A 25,556-nucleotide genomic window follows, 5' to 3' on the forward strand; every position below is an offset into this window, starting at 1 on the left:
AGAGTGAACTATCTAATGTTATTTATTTACACTCTTGGAGCTTTTTCATAAATACATTTATAACTGGCGCTAAAACCACAAAATCTGTTATTTTTCATAATAAATGTGTCAAGTTTAGCGCCAGATACAGACTGGTCGGATGTCCGCCTAGGTCCGAGAGGCCCCGGCCTAGGGTTCCAATCTTTGCTCCAAATTTCTTCTTTGGCGATGCTATGAAAATGGTACATATTGAGGACAAAGGACTTTCAAAATAATGCGTTACATTTTCTTCTCAATGCTTCAATATCGGAGGGGGGCCCAGCTAGGTGACGAAATGACACATTGAGGACGCATGATTTTTCATGTGATCGAAAAATTTTGCTTGTAAAATGATGGAGGACTTAGCCAGCAGTGGTTGGTTTGGTAAATATTTCCATTCAAAAAAATACTCAAGTAAATTTCGCCTGAATATTGTTGGGATGCTGACTCTCGGAAAAATTTAAATCGAAAGCATTTATTGGTTTGCTCTTCGACCTTGAAACTTTTTCGCGTGCGGCGCTTTTTCCGTTTATTTGTGAATGCAATAATTCCACTCCCTTCATCCTCACCTCATGCCTACCCCAATCGGCAATATAATGTCAAAACTTTCGCCTGCGGCGCTTTTTCCGTGTGTTTGTGAAGGCTATCATTCACATTTCACTCCCTTCACCCATATCACAAACCTACCCCAATGGAGATACTATGGAAACTTTTCGCCTGCGGCCCTATTCCGTGTTTGTGTGAGTATTGTAACGAATTTTCCACTCCCTTCGTTATTTATTCCAGTTGGGGATGCCATAGTTCCACAGGATCCGAGTTTATTGAGAATTCGAAACTAATGTGTGGTATTCGCAATTCTTTTCGAAATATTTTTTCACATCTATGTAGGTATCTACGCATTTAAAAAAGTATGCATTTAATTTTTATTTGACCTTTCCAAACGCGAAAGAATATTTGTATGTGCTTTCAAAAGGGACCCCCAAACCTAGTATGCTCATGGGCCCCTTCATGACTTAGGACGGTCCTGGTTATAACCCCGATATAAAAAAAAATACCTTGAATGTGTACTTTAAGGACGGGTTGTTTCGGAGAATTTGAACAATTCTTCAAATTTCAAAGTTAATTTTCAGGTTCTGTGAAAGATTTTTTCAAGTTCTGTTTTTATTTCAGTTCTGTCAAGCAACTACCCTATGCTGATATAATAATAGAACTTGAATAGGACTTTCACAGAACCCGGAAATCAACATTGAAATTTGATGAATTGTTCAAATCCTCCGAAACAACCCGTCCTAAGAGATTTTCCAGTTGGTATTTTTATTTTTTTAAATAACCCCGGTCATAGCTAGTTGAATCAATATAACTTACTATTATTTGTATGCTACCACATTATTTAAATTATGGCAGCACTGAGTAGGGAGGGCGCGAATGAAACGTCATAAATCCTATTATAATCGATACTTTATACCACCTTTCACCTATTTAGCGCAAATTGAACAAAAAAAATTATCAATGAAATGATAAAAAAATTACGCAATTTAATTTTTTATGGTTATTTCGTAAAAAATAGACTTTAAAAAAGAACAATGGAAATTAAAAAACTTCAATAAAAAAAATATATATATTATTAGTGTTATTGCCAAATTTAAACCCATAAGCACTTGGAAGCATACAGAGGATAGACCTCTACACAACTACATCGCCGCACACTCCTTGCTTCATTGACATTCGTGTACGTATGATACACATTATTTTCCGCAAAATTTATCTAGACGTTTAATTTTTATTTTTCCACCATTCTAATTGAAAACGAAAGTATACTATATTATTGACGCAACAAAATGTTTTATCTAAAAATATTTTTTGTGACGTTTTAATATCGATCTTGGGTTAGCCCATCACTTATCAAAATTTTCGTGCTCGTTCGCGGCTGACTTTCCAAGTCCAGGTAATTGTGCTAGATAATTTACGATTTTTACGTTAATCGTTCAGTTTTTTGGACCCAAATCGTGAGTAGTGTGTTACGGGTTGGATGTTTTAATGGAATACACCTTAAATTATATTTTACAAATGTATGTTATATAACAATATATTGGAAACCCATATTGATTTGAGGTTGCAATGTGTACTTATTTGTGTATCAGAAATTCGTATTTGGGAAATAACATCGTTAACGTGTGGAATAATTCATTGATAATTAAATTGTGCTCGTAATTTTACTATGGGCTGTCAAGGTTTTTGTAATTTCAAAACGCCGCCTAAGGCAAACTAATAATAAACACTTGACGTGCACCTTTCAATTCGCATTTTTCATCTTATTGCAAAATGTCATGTGAATGAGTGACGTCACTTTCTCGTGAAAAATTCAAACGTCAAATTCTTGGAACAATCTGGCCACCGGCAATCTGGTCATCTGTAGGGGGTTGGAAATTCCCATTATTTTTGTACAACTGGTTTCCACTACGATTCTATAATATCATGAGTTGGTGATTCATTCGGCTTATTTTAAATTACTGTATGAAGTCCTTATTGTTGCGGCCGATGTTGTACAATTTCGAGAGCAATTTATTAGTTATGCATTTTGAAACAATTACTATGCCTTCAAAATAAATCATAATTTTGACCGTGAAAATCTCAAATCAAAGCACTATAATAATATTATCTAATCATCGGTAGGTCTTGGGTATCAAAAATAACGCACAATGTGTAGGTATATTTAATTTAGTGACATTTTATATTTTATGATAACCTCTCAATCATATCATAACCAAAGCCGCACTTGCACACCTTGCCAGCTTGCTGTGTTTGTTTTCTTGTAAACATTTTTGTATTTGGGCCAAGAGCATAATTACTAAATAATATTACATACTCAACTCATTGCTAGCTCATTTGCTAACTTGGGATTTAAATTAAAATTATTACAAAAAATGTTTGTAAATGTTTCCCTAACCGCCGCACTTTTAGGCACAGATTATGGAAATTACACCTTTTTCAACAATTACTTCAATAAACAACTATTTACATGCATAAAATAGGTTATTAGGTTCTCAGTTTGGGTTAATTAAGGCGAAGCACTACGAAAGTAATGCCAAATCATATGTTTTTAGTCTGAAATTTGATCGCTGAGAAATATTTTAGATGCTTTAATTAAATACTTCGAGTAGAACACATCTTGGCTTTTGAAATAGTCGGGCATTTTTTTGATAATTCTTTTTATAAGTCCAGAAAAAAATATTTTCAAAATCCCCTGCTTACGAACCCATTTTCGGTTATGGTTTTGTTGTATAATGTGGCAAATTACGTTCTTAAGAAAATGATCGTAAAATATTTGTGCCTGAAATTCGTAAAATAAAATAAAACACGCTTTTTGGCAATGTTTTTTCTTGCATAAATAAAAACAGGCGGCTGGTGTTGAGCGGGAATTCCAAACCTTATCTATTATGAGTGTTATTTTTAGCGGCCCAATTACAAATACACTTCATGGTGCATCGCCTTAAGTATTTTACACTTATTTGAATTAAAACGAGTGGCACTCCATACAAAAACGTCTAAAATAGCGGCAAAGGGATGTTTTAAAAGGTAAATTTTGAACACGAACAAAATGAAATTATAATGCAACTTTTACCATCTATCCAGACGTAAATCGTTGTTTCTTGTAGTAATTAAGTTGAAATATAATCTTCCTTGATGAGAATCTCATTTGCCTCTTTCTTAATGTCAGCATTGCAATAAGTTTTGTAAATTTCTCATCCTGACGTTGTATTTGTCTCTTAAAGTGTTTTTGATTTTAACTGAGGAATATTACCACAATGCTACTTTTATCTAAGATTATGGCATAACATCTACGATCTATTCTTCCTCCGGAAATTTTTTTCATGGATATATTTAGTTCTCACTGATTTTGGTAATTTGCCAAATTTTCTGGATGGTGATTTGTTCCATTCTAATTTGGTTTTTCCTTAGACAGACTTTACATGTTGCAAAAGTGTTATTACAATTTACTTAACTTATTTGATTTATTATTTAACCCTGAATTAATAGAACTTAATTCAAGTAGGTAGTCCATATTATTATTATTGATTTATTCTTACATACTTCAAAACATCTTCTCCTAAGTAGACATGTTATTAGGTATTTTTTTTTTTTATTCTTTGCACCCAATTAAAGATAAATTATAATACCTAATTGCAGAAATATTTCATCTTTTAACTCACCGCTATTATGTTTAAATACATGTATGTGGTACACAATTAATTATTGCCTATGATATTATTCACGCATCATAAAATTTGAATAGTATGTTCAGAGAATTTTTGGATGCTTGTGACTAATATTTGAACAATTACAAGTATTTTAATTTTTGAAACAAAATTATCAGTAATTATGTAAGATCATAGAAAATAGAATGCTGTCACGCTCAAGATGATGTCATTATTTATCGATAGAATTAGCTTCAGCTTGAGTTTTTTTTCAAAATTGTTTTTAGTGCCAGGTCATTTGGTAAACATCTTACCCTCGAGCGATTTTTGGCATATTATGGCAAGTTTGCAAAATCATTTTGAGCGATCGCTTGTAATAATGTGCCATATTTATAGACCCGAAAAATATGGGATAAACGGCGAAATCTGGCTGGCTTCATTGGCTTTAAACCGCAGTAAGCAGTTCATATATTTCCATATTAATATTTTGAATAATTTTATCAATTAAATAATATGGTAAATGTAATTTATGTATATACAAACAATCGCCCGAGTGGTCACATTAGGAATTTCAAGCAGGTGAAGCTTTTCAATGAAATTGGAATCATTGTAATGATTAGTGTGAAGTATTCAACCTTTGTATTCCGTGTATGAGGTTAGTTGCAAGGTTCTAAGTGGACTGACCTCCTTGCTCCAGTGGTCGCAAGCTACTAACTGGAACCGCCAATGACAAAATTAAATTAATTATATATATATTTGTTGTCAATATCCACCATCAAGATTAATTACTAGAATTATTAAATATATAGATTTATAGCTCATTTTTCATACAGACAAAACTATTTATTCATGTTCATGTATGGGTGCAAATAAATATAATGTATTTCAATAATATAATTCAATTAACGCCATCTATGAATGCGTATATTATAACATGCGTTACGTTTATCCAGACAAAAATAAGGTAAATATTATTATGGAAATTACACTTTTTTTCAACATAATTACTACAAGAAACAGCTAGTCAAATTGGGAGAGATGGTAAAAGATGCAGACTAATTCCATTTTTAGTCACTCAAGTTCAAAATTTCCCTTATAAAATAATCCATATGCCGCCATATTGTATTTTTTTAGTACCGATTGATATTTGTGAAAGTTTTGTATCTAAATACGCACAAATAACTTCATTAACCCAAACTAAAAACCTAATAACCCATTTTGTGCATGTAAATAGTTATTTTTGTCTTAATTGTTGAAATAAGTGCAATTTCCACAATATCTGCCTTAAAGTTCGACGGTTAGGGAAAAAATTACCAAAAATAAACATAAAATGAAAAAACATAATGGGTAGGTACCTAATGCTAACATAAAATAAATAATCGTAGATAAGTAAAATTTAAATAAAATGAAAAAATTAACCATGTTTCAAGAACGATTTGTTAATTCTATTTGTGATTATGTCACTGATTAATATATATTATTTTTGATAAATTTATGAAATTTACTTGCGCATGCCGGGATTTGAACCCGTGTCTTCCATATTGTTAATCGAGAGCCTTACCCTGTTCAGTGTTTGTTGGTCTATCTGACTATGTAATATTTTTTTAACATTGAGGTCAAATATTGTGAAAATATCTCTGTGAAATTACAATGTGTGAATGAAAAATATTATGACTTTAAAAAGTGATTTACAGAAATTTTTTTTTTTTTGTAATTTATTTTCAAAAATAAAATATTGAAGACAATATTAGTGATTTCTAAACGAAAATCTGAAACAGAAAAATCAGAAAAGGAAACGGTCACATCTGGGACAGTTGCCAATAAAAATGTGCAGTGAAAAAATGAAGACAATGTTAGTAGTTCTTATTCGAAGTATGATACAGTTAAAAGTGACCGAGGGGAATAGGGTCCCATTAGCTCAGTTGGTAGAGCACTGTCCCGGAAAGACAAGGATCCTGGGTTCGTGTCCCAGATGTGACCGTTTCCTTTTCTGATTTTTCTGTTTCAGATTTTCGTTTAGAAATCACTAATATTGTCTTCAATATTTAAATATTACAATTTGAGTTTTTACTCAATAAAGTTACTCTGAAAAATAAAAATTTATTTTCACTTCACAAAGTACATAAGACCTTGTTGTAATTGACCTCCATGCTCCAGTAGTGGCAAGCTGTTAACTGGAACTGTCAAAATTGTAATTCCAAAGAGAAAGTACAGAGACCTTGTCACAGTTTCATTCTGTAATAATTATAAAACACCACCACTAAGTACTAAATAAATTCAATTTGCCGCCATTGAAAGGAATATTAAAGTCAATATGCTACACGAGCGCCTCTAGCAGCCAGAGTTGTTGATATTGCCACTATTTCACTGGAGTTGGAAATATGGTATTTGATTACGTATACCATTCTCACATGCTCCAAATAGGTATTTCTGAATTTACAGCTGCTAGAAGCCCTAGGTTTATAGAAAGTCATCATTAATGTAAATCGATATTCAATTTTATTTTATGTAGGTATGAAAATTTGTAATGTTTTTTCCTGCATCTTTATATTTAGTAGTATACACGGTGTCCGGAAACTCGTAGTACAAGCGGGAAACTGGAGAATCTACACCACATGGGGAACCCAAAAAAACATAAAGTTTTTTGATTTGGGCATTTTCAAAAAAAAAAAAAAAAAACCAAAAAAAAATATTTTTCCGCTATTTTAGGGTTAAAATTTTTTCTGGTGTTTAGGGTTGAATAACAGATGTTTTAACCCTGCAGAGCAGAAATATTTTATGATTACACCGGGTTAAATGAAGGGTGATTTCAAAATAATGCTTCAAATCCGAGTTTCTTCATTTGTTTTACTTTCAAATAGTTTTAATTAGTTGGGTACTTTGATCTTCAGTAATAATTTATAAGAATTTGATTAAAAAAAAAAAAAAAAAAATAAAAAAAATCAACTTCAAACTCGATTTACTCGATAACGAAAGCTCAAATAAAAAAAAATATACTACAAAATCGACTCCAAATGTGATGTAGATTCACCAGTTTCCCGCTTGTACTACGAGTTTCCGGACACCCTGTATAACTGGTTGTGACTCAACACAAACTTAAAATTTTGATAAGTTTTAATTCTGTCTGGATTATTGTTTATTTGACATATTGTGGGAGTTATAGGAAATATATACAGGGTGTCCGGAAACTCGTAGTACAAGCGGGAAACTGGTGAATCTACATCACATTTGGAGTCGATTTTGTAGTATATTTTTTTTTGATTAGAGCTTTCGTTATCGAGTAAATCGAGTTAGAAGTTGATTTTTTTTTTTTTTTTTTAAATCAAATTCTTATAAATTATTACTGAAGATCAAAGTACCCAACTAATTAAAACTATTTGAAAGTAAAACAAATGAAGAAACTCAGATTTGAAGCATTATTTTGAAATCACCCTTCATTTAATCCGGTGTAATCATAAAATATTTCTGCTCTGCAAGGTTAAAACATCTGTTGTTCAACCCTAAACACCAGAAAAAACTTTAACCCTAAAATAGCCGAAAAATATTTTTTTTTGTTTTTTTGTTTTTTTTTGTGAAAATGCTCAAATCAAAAAACTTTATGTTTATTTGGGTTCCCCATGTGGTGTAGATTCTCCAGTTTCCCGCTTGTACTACGAGTTTCCGGACACCGTGTATAATCACAACAATCTGATGAAATTTTCTAAAAACATCATTACTCGTTCCTTCGTTTCATATAAAAGATTTAACAGTAGGTACCATGTCCATGACCATATTTATTAGAGGCGATGGCAATAGAAAGTATTATCTATATTAATTTTTGTAACTGCGGGATATTACGAGAAATGTCAACAAAATAAACAGAAGATTACATTATTGGGGAATGGCTTTACATTCTGGTGTTTATATCTAATTAAAAGTGTCATATGGGTCAACTACAAAAAAGTACTTATTTATCTTTGAAGTCTGAACCCATTTGGTTGATTATTAGTTATGTAATATCAATCTTTTATATCTGAACACTGGGGAAATATAGTGGACGATTTTCTAGATCAAGTTTTTTACAAATATTAACATTTTCAACATTTTGTAGTGAAAAAGTTAGTTGAAAAGTTGGAATTTTCGCCTATAGAAATACACCATCCAAAGTCAAGACCCGTATAAACAATTACGAGACGCCTCTGCTGGATTCGATTGACATTGAACAGTTTCGCTCTAATAGTCACTTACTCTACTAGCCTCATTGACTCTAATACTAAGTTTTTATTTTATTTTAAATACTGTGTTAAATACGACTACGGTTCCATGACATAATAGAATATCGAACAAAGTGAAGATAATTTAACTTTTTTATTATTATTATTGTAATCATGTTCTATTTTATCCGTGGTGATTAAGTAATAAATATGTGGTGATGTGATGGATTTAACCGATTACTGATTGTGTGTGTGTTGTTTGTTTGTTTGCAGCCGGTATCAAGAGGAAGTGGCCTTGAAGTAAGCAAAGATGCATCGCGCCCGAACGGTGCTGAACCACCTCACTCCCCGCCTCGCTACGCTGAGTGGAGACAAAACCTTTGCTTCATGGCTACTTAAGAAGACCTCCCAGCAGGTAATATTTTAGGTTGCATGACAAAACAGAACATTGAGGAAAGCAAAAAAAGCAAAAATAAAACCTTAAATCTAAACTATCCTAACCTTTTCTTTTATCATGTCCTGCTTTGTCATTGTTCTGTTTTATCCGTTTATCAATATTCTATAGGAGAGGGTATATGTAGACAGATGGTACGGGGGGCGTGCTGTGACTATTCTCATTGCTAATCTTTAAGAGAGTATGGTCGTACTGTGTACGTCTGTAAAAAAATATGCATACAAGAGTATGGATGTACACCGTACTGTGGTGTTTGTAGAAATCCTCGTACTAATATTATTCATTAAAAAAATATATATATTAACCCGTCAGGCTTCTGGCATATTCTGTCAGAAGGTCGGAGTATTTCAGCTTTGCAATTAAATCCAAATAAATGGAATAATTCTGAGCATATCAGAAAACCAAAAACTGTTTTTGAAAAGTTTTGAATACACTTTAAAAATTTTTTATTAGAAATAAACATATCATTTTTGAAATATTAAAATTTTAAATGAAAACAAAAGTTTTAAGTATGGCTCACCTTACGTTTTTTTTTGTCTAAACACTGAACTAAAATAATTGCTGATAACGAAAAAATAAAAACAAACAAAAAAAGACAAATGTATTATGAACATTATTGTGACCTCATTTTTTTTCATTTCATATAAAAATAATGAATAAAAAATTCAAGTTCAGTTTTAATATTCTCCTGACGAAGGAAGGGTACTTCCGAAACCGGTAGAGTACAATTAAAATTAAAGTGGTCTAAAACAAATTTATATCTTTTATTGTAAAAAAGTGTCTTATTTTTTTTTTATATTGTGATTGGAACCTTTAGTTTCATGAAGGTGGACATTTTAATTCTTAAGTTCTTAACTTCTAGATTAGAATATAAAGCGTGGTGTTTTTTCTTTCTAACACCGTTTAGATCATATTATAACCCACGACGGCAAGTTTTTTTTTTCATTAATATCCGAATAATTTGGTTATTTTGATATGTTCAAGCCGGCCTTAAGCCTGGTTTAAGTTTTTATCATTTTCACCAAACAAACGCCAAGTAATCAGTCAAGTTTTTCACTGTTCTAACCTTAAGTGCCGCGTAATATTTATACCGGGTTTATAAGTATGGGGGTTAGAGTTTAATACAATATTCCAGAATTTCTGTCATAAATTTGGTAGAATTTTTTATAGCAACCATACCTTCCTTCAGATTGATACCGAAAACATGCTCTATTCTGGAAAATGTTTTTCATTAATTATTACCTTAAGCCTATCAGAAAAAAGATTATATTCAATATGCAAATTACTAAAACAAATACACAGGCATCACGTTTTAATCAAAGCAGATTATGCTTTTTGTCATGTGGAAATTCATTACCGCATTTATGACTAATTTTATCTGATGTGAATTGACGCATATTGGAATGGTGATAAAAATCTATTAACCCACCTGCATATAAATTTTAAAATGGTTTATCGTAGATATGAATTAAAGTTTGCTTTATGCCCCTGTCCTCTTATCATTATGACAAAGAATATGAAATGAGTATTAACAATCTTCAAAGAATAATATGTATATGAAAATAGAAAAAGACATAGAAAATTAAAAAGATTAAGTTGTAACTGAGACTTGAACTCTGAACTTCTACTGAATCTGGGAGTGAATCAATCAAGTAATACCAAACTGGTTCAGATGGCGAAATTGGTTAATGCATCACTCCCAGATAGAATAGATGTTGCGAGTTTGAGTCTTCGTCACAACCTAATCTTTTTTTTTTTGTGTCTTTAATTCTCATATTCATTGAAAATGGTTAATGTTCTTTCAATAATCAATATTACAACATTTGTAATAATATTGTGTTGTGCATACAAACCATAAGGAATAATTGTACCATTCTGAAGATGACTATAATAAGCTGAAACCGGTAATCGTCAAAAAATAAAATATGTTGAGAAAAGTTTAAAATTCTGATGTGTGAATATTAATTGGTGTGTGTGTGTGTGTTGCAGGCACCATGTGTGACATCTTGCTACAGCCCCCGGCGCTACGCCTCGGCCGCAGCCACGGAGCCTTTCCTGAACGGCTCCAGCGGGGCCTACGTGGAGGACATGTACAACGCATGGCTGGCCGACCCCAAGTCTGTTCATGCGGTAAATATTACTAAATAAATTTTTATGTTATTTATTTTAACCTTTACCTGCGACTGTCGCATATATATGATTCATCGGCGGTTGTCCCTAAATTGATTTTGCATATGTGATCTGTGACGTTTCACTAAAAAAGATATATTGTGTCAAACCTGCCGCTTGATGGGATAGATTGCGTTGAAAAGGCCAGCCTTGTATAGGTTATAATGATTTTTTATAGACACGATTTAAAAATGATAACTCTCTCTAAAATGTTGAAATTTAAAATATTGAAACAATTTTAGTGATAATCAATTCATATGTGTATTAGAAAATCAAACAAAATTAAAAAAAAAGGTTATTGGTGCAATTGAACTTGAACTTGGAACCTGCCACTATCTGGGCGTATGCTCTAATTCTGGAGTATTCTCCAGATAGGGGAAGGTCGCAAGTTCAAAATGCCGGTCATATCAATAACCTTTTTTCTGAATATTTTTTTTAAATATATGATCTGATTATTTTTGTTCAAATATTAATTTTATATGAATGTTAGGAATTTATCCGTTGCCCGATTACTCGCTCCCGAAGGTTACAAGTGATTTGACATTGCTTTGGACACATTGTGCTATGATGAGGACTTTCCGTGGGCTTAAAGTCAAACAATGCTATCTACAAAAAGAAATACAAATAATTCTAGGACTTAAGTCAAACAACGTTATATAGAATAGTGATAAAATATTCTGCAGAAGTGCGAAACCATTTCAGTACCAAATCTCTCCTCATCTAAAAATTATAGCAATGTACCTCACACCCCTTTGGTTGTCTTATTACCATCCTTGAGAATATGTACATATATACAGGTTGTATCGGCTCGTACCCGACAAACTTTAACCAGCTATTCCTTAGCATATTTGGAGTAAAAAATCTTATCTGCACTTTGCTGTCGGGTAAGGTTTTTTTTTAATAAAAAATTTACTATTCATATTTTCACCACATATCACCACTGTTTTATCCTTTGTCAAAGTTTGAAAACCCATCCGGCAAAAATATTTTATTCGAATTCCGTAGTGGAATAATGCACGTGTGTACCTATATTGGCGCACTTTTACAATCACAACGAAATGGCACGGCACCATTCATCTCATTTTTAACTATTATTATTTAGTGTGTGCGAAAGAGCGAAGACGCTTTTTGACATACTTGCTTATTACAGCTGTTGAACACGAAACGCAATGCCAATGACAGTGATGTAGTGTGGAAATTTCAAATTTTTTTGTTTTTAATTGAAAAAAAAATGCTACCGGACAGCAAAGTGCCCATAACATTTTTTACTCCAAATGTGCTAAGGAATAGCTGGTTAAAGTTTGTCGGGTTAGTGCCGATACACCCTGTATATATTTTATCTGGGTGATACAAACTTTTGATGTTTTTTTTAAACAAAATGGGCCGCAATGATTAGGTCATGGGTAGTGCATCACTGCTGTACATTACACATTCCTAATACCTACAGTCTTCTCACAGTATCTATTTTTTTTCTGACAATGACTTCATTTGCCACCGGCCGGTGGCCGAGTTGACATCGCGTTTGGGTCCCACCCAGACGTAGTGTGTTCAATTCCTCGGCTGGCTAAGTCCTCCATCACAACACAAGCAACATTTTCAGCTTACTGTGGTGGTAGTAGGAGATTTTCAAATATTGTCAGGTTATTCGTAACCCGGGAATGTTTGTCTTTCTTTTTAAAATAAAAAAATAATTTGACACATGGATCAAATGATTTATCTGTGAGGTTTATCTCATAAATGCATGTTGATCTCTTCCCAACTCCAATAATGTCATCATGTAACAACAATTTCATAAATATAAATGTACATATATATATGTATATTTTAAAATTACGGTTCTAGATATAGTTTGTTTGATTGCATCTCTGATAAAAATATAATAAAGATTCTCCGATGAGTTTCTACTATCGTTTATGATTCACGAGATAAGATTTAGAGTGATTGAAAATTTGGTTTGTATGAATTCATTGACCTTGTCCTTCCCCAACACATTTTCAATAATTATGTATATTATTTAGTTTAATGTTAATTATTATAAAAATTCATAAAATAAATATTTAATGTTTTTTTATTTTTATTTAAATTAATCACATTTACATTAAGTGTGTGAAAATAACACCAAGAAGTTAAAAATATAATTGAAAACATATTTTTCTTAAAAAAACCGCAATTTACAAATAAATATAAAAAATGACTATGTATTTGTAGCAAAGCATTAATCTCATGATTTGATTAATTTTGCAGTCATGGGATGCCTTCTTCCGCAACTCCTCTGGAGGGGCGGGTCCGGGCTCGGCGTACCAATCGCCCCCCGGCCTGGCACCCCCTGCCCGCAACACCGTGCCCCTCTCTGCGCTCGTGCCCCACGGGGGCATGATGGGCGGGCCCTCTCTAGCAGGTACCCCCCTCTTCAATCAACATAATATGGACCTAAATAATACTTATTATTTGTTTTATGGTACAAAGATCGTTCATATGTTCTCTGCTGATGAAGTACAAAATAATATGTAATATACTTAATTCTCATAAAACTGTACAAAGTTCACTTATTTCAATATTATTTTTTTATTTTTTTATTTTACAATTTAAACCTGTTAAAGTGCTTTTGCAGTTTGTCAGCAGGTACATACAGACGACACTTCATACAATGACACTGTTAAATTAATATAACAGAATAGAAAAAATAAAAATACAAAAATATAGTTGCATTATAAGCTTTATATATCAGACAAGTACAATTGAAACAGTCACATCGAAAGAATATCCATATTTAGCATACATAGGTAGGTACAATTTTCTATATATTTTTAAGTTCCATTGTGAATTCCAATTAGCTATACAAGGGCCTCAGTAGGGCATCAGTATATATCATCTGTGTCCAATAGCTATTTTCTTAGATTATATTTGACTTTAGTGGTACATAAGGTATTATATTTGATTGCCATTGGTAGATTAATAGATATCTTGGGCACAATGTAGTTTAGAGTTCTTTCTCTGTACTTATTGATACATTTCGGAACCAGTAATCCATCATTTTGAGTGAATCTTGTGTTACGTTTATGGTAGACTCTTTCCTTATATAAGGAATCCGACGATATAATTTGTTGACTTATGATATTATACAAGAATAATCCTCTAGGTAAAACATTCAAAGATTGTACATTATTTTGATGTTACTTCTGTGTGCTTTTGTGTATTTATGGATTAATAATTTTATAATGGAGTTTTGTAACGTTTGTATACAGCTTATATTTGTTTTACATGAATGTCCAATTTTACAATGTTTGAAAAAGTTGACATACATGAATTTTTCACAGCATGTACAAGGTGGCAGAAAATGTTTTAAATTGTGCATGTGTGTATTCATTGTATTGATGAGAAATCTTAAAAAATTTTTTTGAAAATTAATAATTGTTTATGTGGTTTTAAGGTTGACGTGTTTCAAAGTCCATCATATTTAATGACAATTGAAGCGACGGTCTGCACCATTTAAAATTAGAACATTTGTACGGTTCATGTTAAACTACAACAGTTCTTTCACAATGTGTTTAAAACACCTTCATTAAATGAAATGGGTAAACTGTGGACAGTTAATCCCTCAGGCCTTTGGCATATTCTGTCAGAAGATCGGAGTGTTTCCGTTTTGCAATAAAATCCAAATAAATTTCTGAACATATAAAATAATAATAAATTAAAAATAATAAATTATAAAATAATAAATTAAAATAATAAAATAATAAATAAATAATAAATAACATATAAAACATATAAACTAAAAGCTGTTTTTGAAAGGTTCAAAATTTTATGATTCGAAATAAACATTTATATTTTGAAATACTAAAATTTTAAATGCAAACATGAAAATGGTTTTAAAAATGGCTCACCTTACATTTTTTCTTCTAAACACTGAACTAAAATTACTAATAATGAAAAAATACACATCTTATTAGACATATGTATTATAAACATTATTATCACCAGCGGTTACTCTTGACTTTTGGGTGTACTAGAGGGCTAATATTACAAGAAATGCCATTATTAATGTGGTAGTAATATAGTAGCCGAAAATGTCTTCTTTTTTTTTTTTCGAATATTCGGTTTTTTGTAGGAAGATTTTCATGAAATCGGTGTGGTGGCGAAAAACGGCCAAACTGGAATTTCCTTAAAATCTTCATACAAAACATCAAATTTAAAAAAAAAAATCATTTTAAACAACATCAATAATATCGAGAACTTTATCACAATCAAAAGTCACGAGCCGCCACTGATTGTCACCTCATTTTTTTATTTGTTTCATATAAAAATATCAAAAAAAAAAATTGTTTCATAAATATTATTCAAATATCGGTCGGTATTTAGTATGGGCTTTTATTTTGTAGAGGTGCACATTTTAATTCTGTGGTTATCTTCTAGATTTGAATATTAAGTGTGGTGTTTAGATCATATTTCTAACCATGGCAGTTAGGGAAATACAATGATTTTTATCATCTGAGCTGTTCCCAAAAGCGAAAAATTAGCCTGAGGGTTTAATACAACTGGATATTAATGTAAAGAATATTTCCAGGGTCTCCGGTGAACGAAAAGATCATTGACGACCATCTGGCTGTCCAGGCCATCATCAGAAGTTACCAGGTGAATCTAATTACAGCTCACTCTGCTAGACGGCACTGCTACGGTAGTGCGGCCCACTGTGCATCTGCTAGTTTCCCCTTATTTATGATAAATGCTAATGATTATATATTATTATTTGTGAACTTACTTCACTCTCTACTAGAAGTTATCTCAGTGTAAGGAACATCCCCCTCCAGTAAGGTAACTATTGCGTTCTATTCACTATTGCCTGACAGGAAATCTAACGTGGGTTACAGGCGCTTTTGGTTCACTAGCTATACATCCGAATGGCATTTATACTGTAGGATGTTGTGTTGATGTAAGCTTTATTCTTTATTTATGTCTTTAGTCAAATGAGTTCATTTATTGGCCAACCTAAATGATAGTTCGACACAGTTCAACGTTTAAAGCTAAATGATAGTTTTACACAGTTGTTCAATGTGTAAAGCTAAATGATATTTCGACACAGTTGTTCAACGTGTAAAGCTAAATGATAGTTCGACACAGTTGTTCAACGTGTAAAGCTAAATGATAGTTTTACCCAGTTGTTCAACGTGTAAAGCTAAATGATAGTTCGACACAGTTGATCAACGTGTAAAGCTAAATGATAGTTCGACACACTTGATCAACGTGTAAAGCTAAATGATAGTTCGACACAGTTGTTCAACGTGTAAAGCTAAATGATAGTTCGACACAGTTGTTCAACGTGTAAAGCTATAAAGTTAAAGAATAGAAGCCCTTCAACTATCATTTCATGCTAAGAATATTAATATACATTTGAACATTAAGGAATGCCCCATAATCTTATCTTATTCCCATTGTAAATGCTGACTGCATATTGCAGTTCCTGCACGTTTAAACGTTTCTTTGTGCCAGAAACGCCGTTACTTATTTCGTTGGCTTGCTGCAATGTTAAAAATGCTTAGATATTTCATTCCACTTTTAAATGGATTTTCACATTCGTCACATTAGAAACGTCAATATTCATTTGGAAATTTAAAAATGACTGTGTTTAAAACATTGGCAAACACTTGCCGGGAAACAGGTTCACAAAACAATACATGCGGTCACATATGTTTTGTCAAATGACATGTGCTTTGTAATGTTGATGAATATCGTCAATAAAAAATGTTAACCTTTGGTGTGACACTATCTAGTATAGAAGTGTTTGCATTGTGACAGACTTCCCCGTCTGTTGTGTCGTATCACATCTCCTCTAACGACATCAATAGATGTGTCCGTGAATGTATTAATTGCTAATGTCACCGATTGTGTGATTTGATAGTCAGCGACTTGGCAGCAAGCCAACTATAAATATATGGTTGCATAATTTCAACACTATTTTGTAAAGCTCTTATGTGGCGCCTGCATTTGCCTTGTTACTTACTTGAAATATTATTATGTATTACACATTTTGTTCCTAACTTATTATCCATTTTATTATTGGCACTACCTAGTTTTTTGTGACTGGGCATGATTGAGTAGGTACTACATAACATTATGTACAACAATCCCTTTTTTGTTTTAAATTTAAAATATTTCAAAATTCATAATATTGACTAAAGATTTTGTTGTTGTTATTCGTAATGTTTTGGCACAAACATCACCAACAATAAAATTGTGTTCACCCTAACAGTAATATATTTTAATGTAGTGATAATTTTGTGGCCAAAATAAATAACATACCTAATCTATATTCCAACAAAATTAATTGCAAAAGCAAATCTGTCAAACACTTGACACAGTAAAATGATGAATGTACCCCTTATCTTATCAATCGCATTTATGTTTGTTCCCTGCAATGCGTTAAATGTGACAAAGGTGTTACAGTGAAACCCCCTTATAAGGTTCCCTAAATAAGAAGTTTTCATTTTCAACATTTTTTATAGCTCCTATTTGAACACAAATATGTAAAATTTTCCCACATAAGAAGTTTTCTTTATTTTTACTGGTCCCTTGAAGAACCTTATAAGAGGGTTTTACAGTACCCTTATTCTGTGAGTGTTGGTAGTTGAGTGGCACCCTGATGTGATGTGTGATTGAGTGAGATGAGTGGTGATGTGATTGAGGCTAATGAGGTGGTTGCTGGATGGTATAGTCCCGGGGACACTTGGCGGCCGAGCTGGACCCGCTGGGCATCTTGCATCTGGAGAAGGACGTTGAGGTGTCCGGCCGGGCGCTTGCCTCCGAGGCTGTCGTGCGCCAGTACATGCAGTTTGGTATGCACCCACCATCCTATCCCACAGCCGCCCTTATAAACTACTTACTCATGCATTTCTTTTACTGCTTTCATTTCATCAACATTAGCTTCCAATTGTTTGTCGTCACTGGCATTCTGTACACAGTTTACTTGCAACATTAGCTTCGAATTGCTTGTCGTGACGGGCATTTTGTATGCAGTTTACTTATCAATATTTAAACTGATTTGTACTTTCACTGATTATTTAATTTAAATAAATAACTTTTTTACTTAGCAGTCATTTTTCATCAGCATGATTACGTGGTTTATTACACTAAGGCCATGAAGACATAAGGCGATATTCAGCGTATGTTTCCGAATACATGCTTTGTGTTACTAGAAGATCCATTTGAATAGCGCACTTTTGAGTGTGTTCACTGTACATATATCGAAGCGCGTGTTTTGGAAATATTTGATCAAAAGCGCCCTGGTGTGTACTTGGCGTAAAGCAACATTTTGCATCCAAATGCTATTCATTACTAATTTATTTTCTCCAAGTTTTTTATAATAACTATTGTTGCTTGCTGAGAAGATGTTTTATATTTCACCCTGGCGCATAAATTTCACTAAATAAATTCATCCTACAAAATCAAAATGTTACTAACCAATGCTTTGCAATTTTCAATGCTAATACCATAAGAGCAATGTTAAATTTATACCATTGTTTAGGTATTAAATGGATTTGAATTGTTAGCAATCGCGGTTAAATTTTCTTTTATTGTATTGGATTTGAATTGTTAGCAATTTAATTTGCTGTTAAATAATCTTGCTTAGAGATTTTTTAAGTATATGTAATCGGAGAATGAATAAAAAATTGGATTTTAATATATCATTAATCAACAGGATTACACTCTTGATGTTAAATCAGATTAACAAAATTACTTTTTCATTTTATTTTTATATTAATTTCAAATAAAATTAATAATTAAATAAAGTTCTGCAAATATTCTAGTTTTTATAATTGTGGCAGCTGTTACTGGGTTCAAGGTCATAATCATAAAATTGCTTCCTATTATTTATAATTGCCTATCTTAACCGGCAACTAGTTTTCAAATTACATATCTTGGTGAGAATTGACCAAAAGTATATTATTGATTGATTCCCACAAGAAATATGCAAATTATAAAGCTCTTCAAAATTATGTGAATGTGGTTGTGAATGTTTACACATCTCGTTTCTATCAATTATCTGTATTTTATATGGTGAAGTGGAGTTGCGGAACTTGAGATGATTTCAGGTAATGTAATGCTTGCTCTTATATTTGTATCTTTTTGCAATGACTTTCTACCAAAGGGGAGTTGGAATAACTTTCCCTGGACCCACGAGGCTGGCGGCGCACTGAGGTAATGTTTGAATCCCTTTCTTGTTTGTGTTTAGTTTCTTGTGAGTTCTACTTTAACAGCTTATCAATGTTGTATTATGAACTTTTATAATTTATATGGTATCTATGTATGTGTATAATTAATTATCTTTGACATTCAATGACTGAGTGAACTCAGTCACAAAGCTACGTACCATAGTAAATTCTTGAGTCTTGTGAATCATTTACCAAATGTCTGCAGTCCTTGAGAATTCACTCAATTTGTACCTGCTATTGATTATTTTTATTTATTTAAACACTCTTCCACTTCAATTATAATAATTTTTTAATTCCTAACACTGTAATCTTCCTTGTGTTTTAAGTAGACGCTTTATTACATGTTTTTGTGTGTTTTAAACTATCAAATATTTATAATGTAAATTTTCAGTAAATTATATAATGTATTTTTTCATATTATTAATATTCTATGGAAATAAACAATATTATATGACACTGTAATATATCTATTTTCTAGTGTGTTCTTATAAATATTAACCAAAATGAGCCTATCTTCTAATGTAACCATTGGGTTGTCAATAAACTGTTTGGAGAGAGGCTTGTTAGTTTGTTGCTGTTTGCATTAACAACATAATATTAATAATAAACAAACAACAGATCCGTGGCCATCACATAGCCAAGCTAGACCCGCTGGAAATTTCAGCCGCCGATCTTGAGCAACGCCCCCCACAGGAACTCATCTACTCCAGCTACCGCTTTGGTAAGAGTCTACAAGACCCCTTCATTTCCCCCTTCCATTCATTTCTAAACACTTTGTAAATCATATATCTGTCAACAATTAAATTCATATCTTCAAAAATAAAGTCTTAAATAAAGTGAAACCCTCTTAAGAAGTTCACTCTTGAGAAGTTTTCATGCTTAAGAAGTTTTTTACGGGCCTTTGGAAAACCTTGTAAGAGTGTTTCACTGTACATATATGCATTTTAAGAATTTTACGTATTATATTTAAATTATCCATTGTGTTTGAATAAATATTTCACGCATGCTGAGTAATACATATTAGTTTTGTTCTATTTTTTAATTAACGTGATTCGTGTGCACGGTTTTTTTTTAACACATGTTTTTAGCGCTATTTTGTTTTGTTTGGAGAACGCGCACGGGAGAGACAGAAGATGGAACTTCACCTAAGACGAATTGAACATTTCAGTAAGAACTATTCAACTCTAAAGTAGCTCATTGGGTATTCGGTATCTCCACAATTAGATTAAATAATTATATAATAACCCTAAACTATTTCTTTTAACAACTTTATACAATGTCCTTGAAAAAAGATAATAATGTTCATGGACGATGTTGAATTTAGGTAGAAAAACCAAATAAACCTCAATTGAAGTATAATAAAATATTTTCTGGGATTTGCATAGTTCAACTTAATGATTTTGTAGTAAAAATAACACTATCATCACCCAATAATTCACAAAAACTTTTAACAACTTACTGTCATGTAAATTGTATCAGGTTTATAACTTGTTTGTTTGATCAAGAAGTATTTACTGCATTGATGGTGATATTATGTGTTTGTTTTTGAATCAATAGGTATTCAGTGAAACCCGAATATAAGGTTCTCTGATAAGAAGTTTTTGTTTTTCGCTCCCTTTAAATCTGAATAAAAAAATGAAATGGAAAGAGTATATTTTTAATTTTTTTTAAGTAATTTGAAAAACCTTTTAAGAGGGTTTCACTGTATTAATAATTCAATTCATCCCCTTTTGGAAAGTTTCCTCTAACATTGCCACTAAGCATAATGTGAAGTTTTGTTGTAAAAAGCATTTCCTTATTTATTGAATATTGCACTGTATCAGTTGCGGTGATGGTATTTTTATACAAATTATAAAAACATGGGCATTGGTGCGCCAAGTGGATATAAACATCTGAAATACCTAAACCTGATGCCGGATATTTTGGTAAATTTTTTCGTTCATAATTAATTCTTAATATTTCACTTTTATTAATTAAGCGCAGAAATGTGTACATACATTCCTACTAAAATATTTTTAACGCCTTTTCATAACACAAACTGGTGCGATAAACATTCACAACCCTGTATTTTTCACAAACAACTTTCTCTTGGGATGGGTCTCCAATAACAATAACATTTTGCACAGCAACAATGAGTTTTTTTTATCTTGGGAAATGGTTTTTAATTTTTTTTTTCACTATAATTAATCCTTAATACCAAAAAAATAAATAGACCAACTTGTATCTTAGGACGGGTTGTTTCACAGGATTTGAACAATTCATCAAATTTCAAAGTTGATTTTCAAGTTCTGTAAAGGTTCTATTCAAGTTCTGTTACTACTTCAGTTTTGTGACGCAACTGGCCAGTAATGATATAATAATAGAACTCGAATATAACCTCTACAGAACATGTAAATCAACTTTGAAATTTGATGAATTGTTCAAACTCTATGAAACAACTCGTCCTTAATTTTTTTTTTGAAAGTGGCCTTATTTTAAGACAATATTTGGATCTGGTTTCAAATTAATGAATACATACTATACTCTTTAACATGACAATAATAATACTTGTCACTATTACTTAATCAACATCCATTCCTTTTGCATGAATTCTTAATTTTCCTAACTTGACTTCTTTATCTCAATTGAAAAGTTTTAAATTCCTACTACATGTTCAAGTTATTTTTGTCTTTCAAATACATTTCAAATTCAGTAAAATGTATTTCCGTGCACTAGTTTTTTCTTTCCAAATTATCCAATTTAAAAAAAATCAATGTTACAATCCATTTAAAAAATATATTGAACATAACAATTATAACAATCCATCAAAACTTTTCTTTGAAATAATATTATTATTATATTTTTATTTCATACAACTGATTGTGCCCTTCATGTTTCATTAGAGGAAGCTGACATGGATAGAGTGTTCAAATTACCATCTACAACATTCATTGGTGGTGACAAGGAAAAGGCACTTCCACTGAGGTAGGTTTATTTATATTTTGTGTGTTTATTTATATATTGTATTAATTGGAAGTCTACATTACAAATGTGATATTCTAGGGAGATCTTGAACCGTCTGGAGGCAACTTACTGCAAGAACATCGGAGTGGAGTTCATGTTCATCAACTCGCTGGAGCAGTGCAACTGGATCAGGCAGCGCCTGGAGACTCCGGGAGTCACCAAGATGGGCAACGACCAGAAGCGGCTCATCCTCGCTCGTCTCACCCGTGCCACACAGTGAGTCAAATTCCCTTTTACCAAAGTCCTATATAGATCTAATAATGGTTCCTGGTCCATCTCCTTTGTTTCTATTATCTATGACCAACGCCTTATACGAGAAGTGTACTCTGACATTTTATTAAATTCTACTGAAAGTGTAATTACTCAAATGAATTAGTTTCGTAAGTTTTATTATTTTATAATGTGTTTGTTTAGCTTTGAAGGATTCTTGGCGAAAAAGTGGTCTTCTGAGAAGCGTTTCGGCCTGGAGGGTTGTGAGATTCTCATCCCGGCCATGAAGCAGGTCATTGATGTTTCCACCAAGCTGGGAGTTGAATCCATCGTCATGGGAATGCCCCACAGAGGTATATTTTTATCAATACATATCCTATTCCCAACGTAGATTAAATAATCTTCTTTTGAGTTAAATATCTTTTTGTTCTTTTAAATAATTGAAATATCTTTTTATTCTTTTAAATAATCAAAATATCTTTTTTTTACAGGACGATTGAATGTGTTGGCTAATGTATGCCGCAAACCTTTGCCTCAACTATTCACCCAGTTTGCTGGTCTGGAAGCAGCTGATGATGTGAGTAAAAATCACTTTTACAGAGATTTATGCAGGGTTATACAGCACATAACAGCATTTTTGGAGTAAGAAATGAAGATGTCATTTTGCTGTCCGGTGTTATGTTTCACATGTCTCCACCAGTATATGAGGTTGTTTCTGCATAAAAAAAAATAATAAATATATATTTTTTTAATTTCACGGAAGAAAATATATATTTTATTTATTTCAATAATGAAAATATAACATATTTTAATTATTTCCTCAGGGTTCCGGAGATGTGAAATACCATCTGGGAACATACATTGAGCGTTTGAATCGTGTCACAAACAAGAACATTCGTTTGGCCGTTTGCGCCAATCCTTCTCACTTAGAGGCCGTCGACCCCGTCGTCCAGGGCAAGACCCGGGCCGAACAGTTCTACCGTGGTGATGGAGAGGGTAAAAAGGTAATTATCACCATACGTAATGCTGAATGAATCCCATCAGTTTGTTTTTCCAACGATTCAATCGCATCATCATTTCCTACATATATAGCCAAACAATAATACGTTTTTCTCATTAGTGCTCGGTTTTACAACATTTTATACGTGTATCTTTAGGTAATGTCAATCTTGCTGCACGGAGATGCCGCTTTTGCTGGTCAAGGTGTGGTATTCGAGACTATGCATCTTTCTGACTTACCCGACTACACGACGCACGGCACCATCCACATTGTCGCCAACAACCAAATTGGATTCACTACTGATCCTAGGCACTCTAGGTCTTCAGCCTACTGTACAGGTAAAAAGATATTGAATTAATTACGTGAAATAAAATATGTACGCCGATTTGGTGACAAATTTTATTTGATTGTTTTTTTTTTTATCTTTCAGATGTGGCCCGAGTGGTGAATGCTCCCATCTTCCATGTAAATGGGGATAACCCCGAAGCCGTCATGCACGTGTGCAACATCGCCGCCGAGTGGAGAGCGACTTTCCATAAGGATGTCGTCATTGACATTGTTTCATACCGCAGAAATGGACACAATGAGATTGATGAGCCCATGTTCACTCAACCCCTCATGTACCGCAAGATCAGGAACACCAAGCCCGGTATATTTCATCTTCCATACAACGGTAACTGTTTTATTTTCATTTCTTTTTGCATACCTTATGACTGACGATCGCTGTTACAGTTTTGGATATCTACGCTGATCAACTCATCAAGGAAGGCGTTGTGAACGCTGAGGAAGTGAAAGATGTCCGTGACAAGTATGAAAAGATTTGCGAAGATGCATACAACCAAGCTAAGCTGGAAACCCACATCAAGTACAAGGATTGGCTCGATTCACCTTGGTCCGGCTTCTTCGAAGGAAAAGACCCCTTGAAGGTATACTCAGCTAATTAACGACAGTGTCTACTTTTTACCTTACTCCTCTAAAACGCATCATGCTGTAATAAGTGATGTTCTTTTCCAGTCTTCCAACACCGGCGTGCTGGAAGAGACTCTGGTGCACATCGGCAAGCGCTTCAGCTCCCCGCCTCCCAACGCTGCTGAGTTTGTGGTTCATAAGGGTATCGAACGTATCCTGAAGGCTCGCATGGAGATGGTGGAGTCTCGCACGGCCGACTGGGCACTTGGAGAAGCCATGGCCTTTGGTTCCTTGCTCAAAGAGGGCGTCCACGTTCGTCTCTCAGGACAGGACGTAGAGAGAGGCACATTCTCACACAGGTATATTTTACTTGGGTAATATTATATGGTGAAGTCCTTCAAAGCCTCCATGTTTTGTATGATGTAACTCACAGCTTCTCAAACTTATTTCGCTTTGAATTTAAAACTTATCTAATGTGAAGGATGAAACTAATGCATTTCGACGAGTTTGTTAATATCAGGCGAATTCACTTAAAAAAAGCCATAAGTCGCCGCGTCCAGTAACTTACAGACGATTTCTTTTTAGTTAGCAACATTGCTACAGCAAATTGGTTGTAAAAATTGCATTGTTTGACAAAAACTTGTTAGAAATTGATTACCACAAACACGGCACGAACTGAAGGTGGATAGTCCGATACAGTTTTCCATACAAACTTTCAGGAACCAATGACGGTGATAGAAAAGATATAAATTCCATTATTAGTGTTAAACATAATTTAATAACTAACTAACAAATTGGCGAATACCCAATTTTGTTATATTGAAGTTAAACAAACAATTATTATTTAATTCAACTTGATTCTGTTGGATTTTTATAGATATAATTTGTCTGCTGTCGCTCCTCTAGATAACCTTAACGCCCCCTATTTTTCTTTGAGCCTCCTAGTGCCCACTTTGAGAAAGACTGATCTAACCTATGAAAACTTGAATTTTAGGCATCATGTCCTGCATCACCAGAATGTTGACAAGGCCACATACCGCCCCCTGTGTCACCTGTACCCTGACCAGGGCCCCTATACCGTCTGCAACAGCTCCCTCTCTGAATATGGTCAGTACTGAACAAAACACCTTTTGATTGTTGTTTTTCATGTAGAGTATGTATGTATTCAGGTTTATGTAGAAATAATAAAACCAGCTT

At 33.0% G+C, this 25,556-nt stretch overlaps 1 protein-coding gene across 8 annotated transcripts in view; it reads left to right on the top strand.

The window, feature by feature from the left end:
• Positions 1–1,882: 1,882 nt before the first annotated feature.
• The window catches only part of Ogdh (oxoglutarate dehydrogenase Nc73EF), a 29,411-nt gene continuing 5,737 nt past the window's right edge, over positions 1,883–25,556 (top strand). For 2 of the 8 annotated variants that reach the window (XM_089632295.1, XM_089632331.1), the window contains exons 1-17: positions 1,883–1,963; positions 8,681–8,822; positions 10,851–10,991; positions 13,275–13,428; positions 15,595–15,662; positions 19,856–19,958; positions 20,348–20,404; positions 22,120–22,201; positions 22,280–22,456; positions 22,655–22,803; positions 22,942–23,027; positions 23,275–23,454; positions 23,608–23,788; positions 23,881–24,099; positions 24,183–24,376; positions 24,465–24,718; positions 25,354–25,466. In XM_089632295.1, the coding sequence (XP_089488421.1) occupies positions 8,718–8,822; positions 10,851–10,991; positions 13,275–13,428; positions 15,595–15,662; positions 19,856–19,958; positions 20,348–20,404; positions 22,120–22,201; positions 22,280–22,456; positions 22,655–22,803; positions 22,942–23,027; positions 23,275–23,454; positions 23,608–23,788; positions 23,881–24,099; positions 24,183–24,376; positions 24,465–24,718; positions 25,354–25,466 (2,263 nt within the window). In that variant the 5' untranslated portion in view covers positions 1,883–1,963; positions 8,681–8,717. The other 6 variants (XM_089632312.1, XM_089632341.1, XM_089632322.1 and 3 more) reach the window with 4 other exon arrangements.

Source organism: Hesperophylax consimilis, chromosome 1 (genome assembly GCF_061612785.1).
Source record: "Hesperophylax consimilis isolate HC1 chromosome 1, BYU_Hcon_1.0, whole genome shotgun sequence".
In the NCBI taxonomy this organism is placed as follows: Eukaryota; Metazoa; Arthropoda; class Insecta; order Trichoptera; family Limnephilidae; genus Hesperophylax; species Hesperophylax consimilis.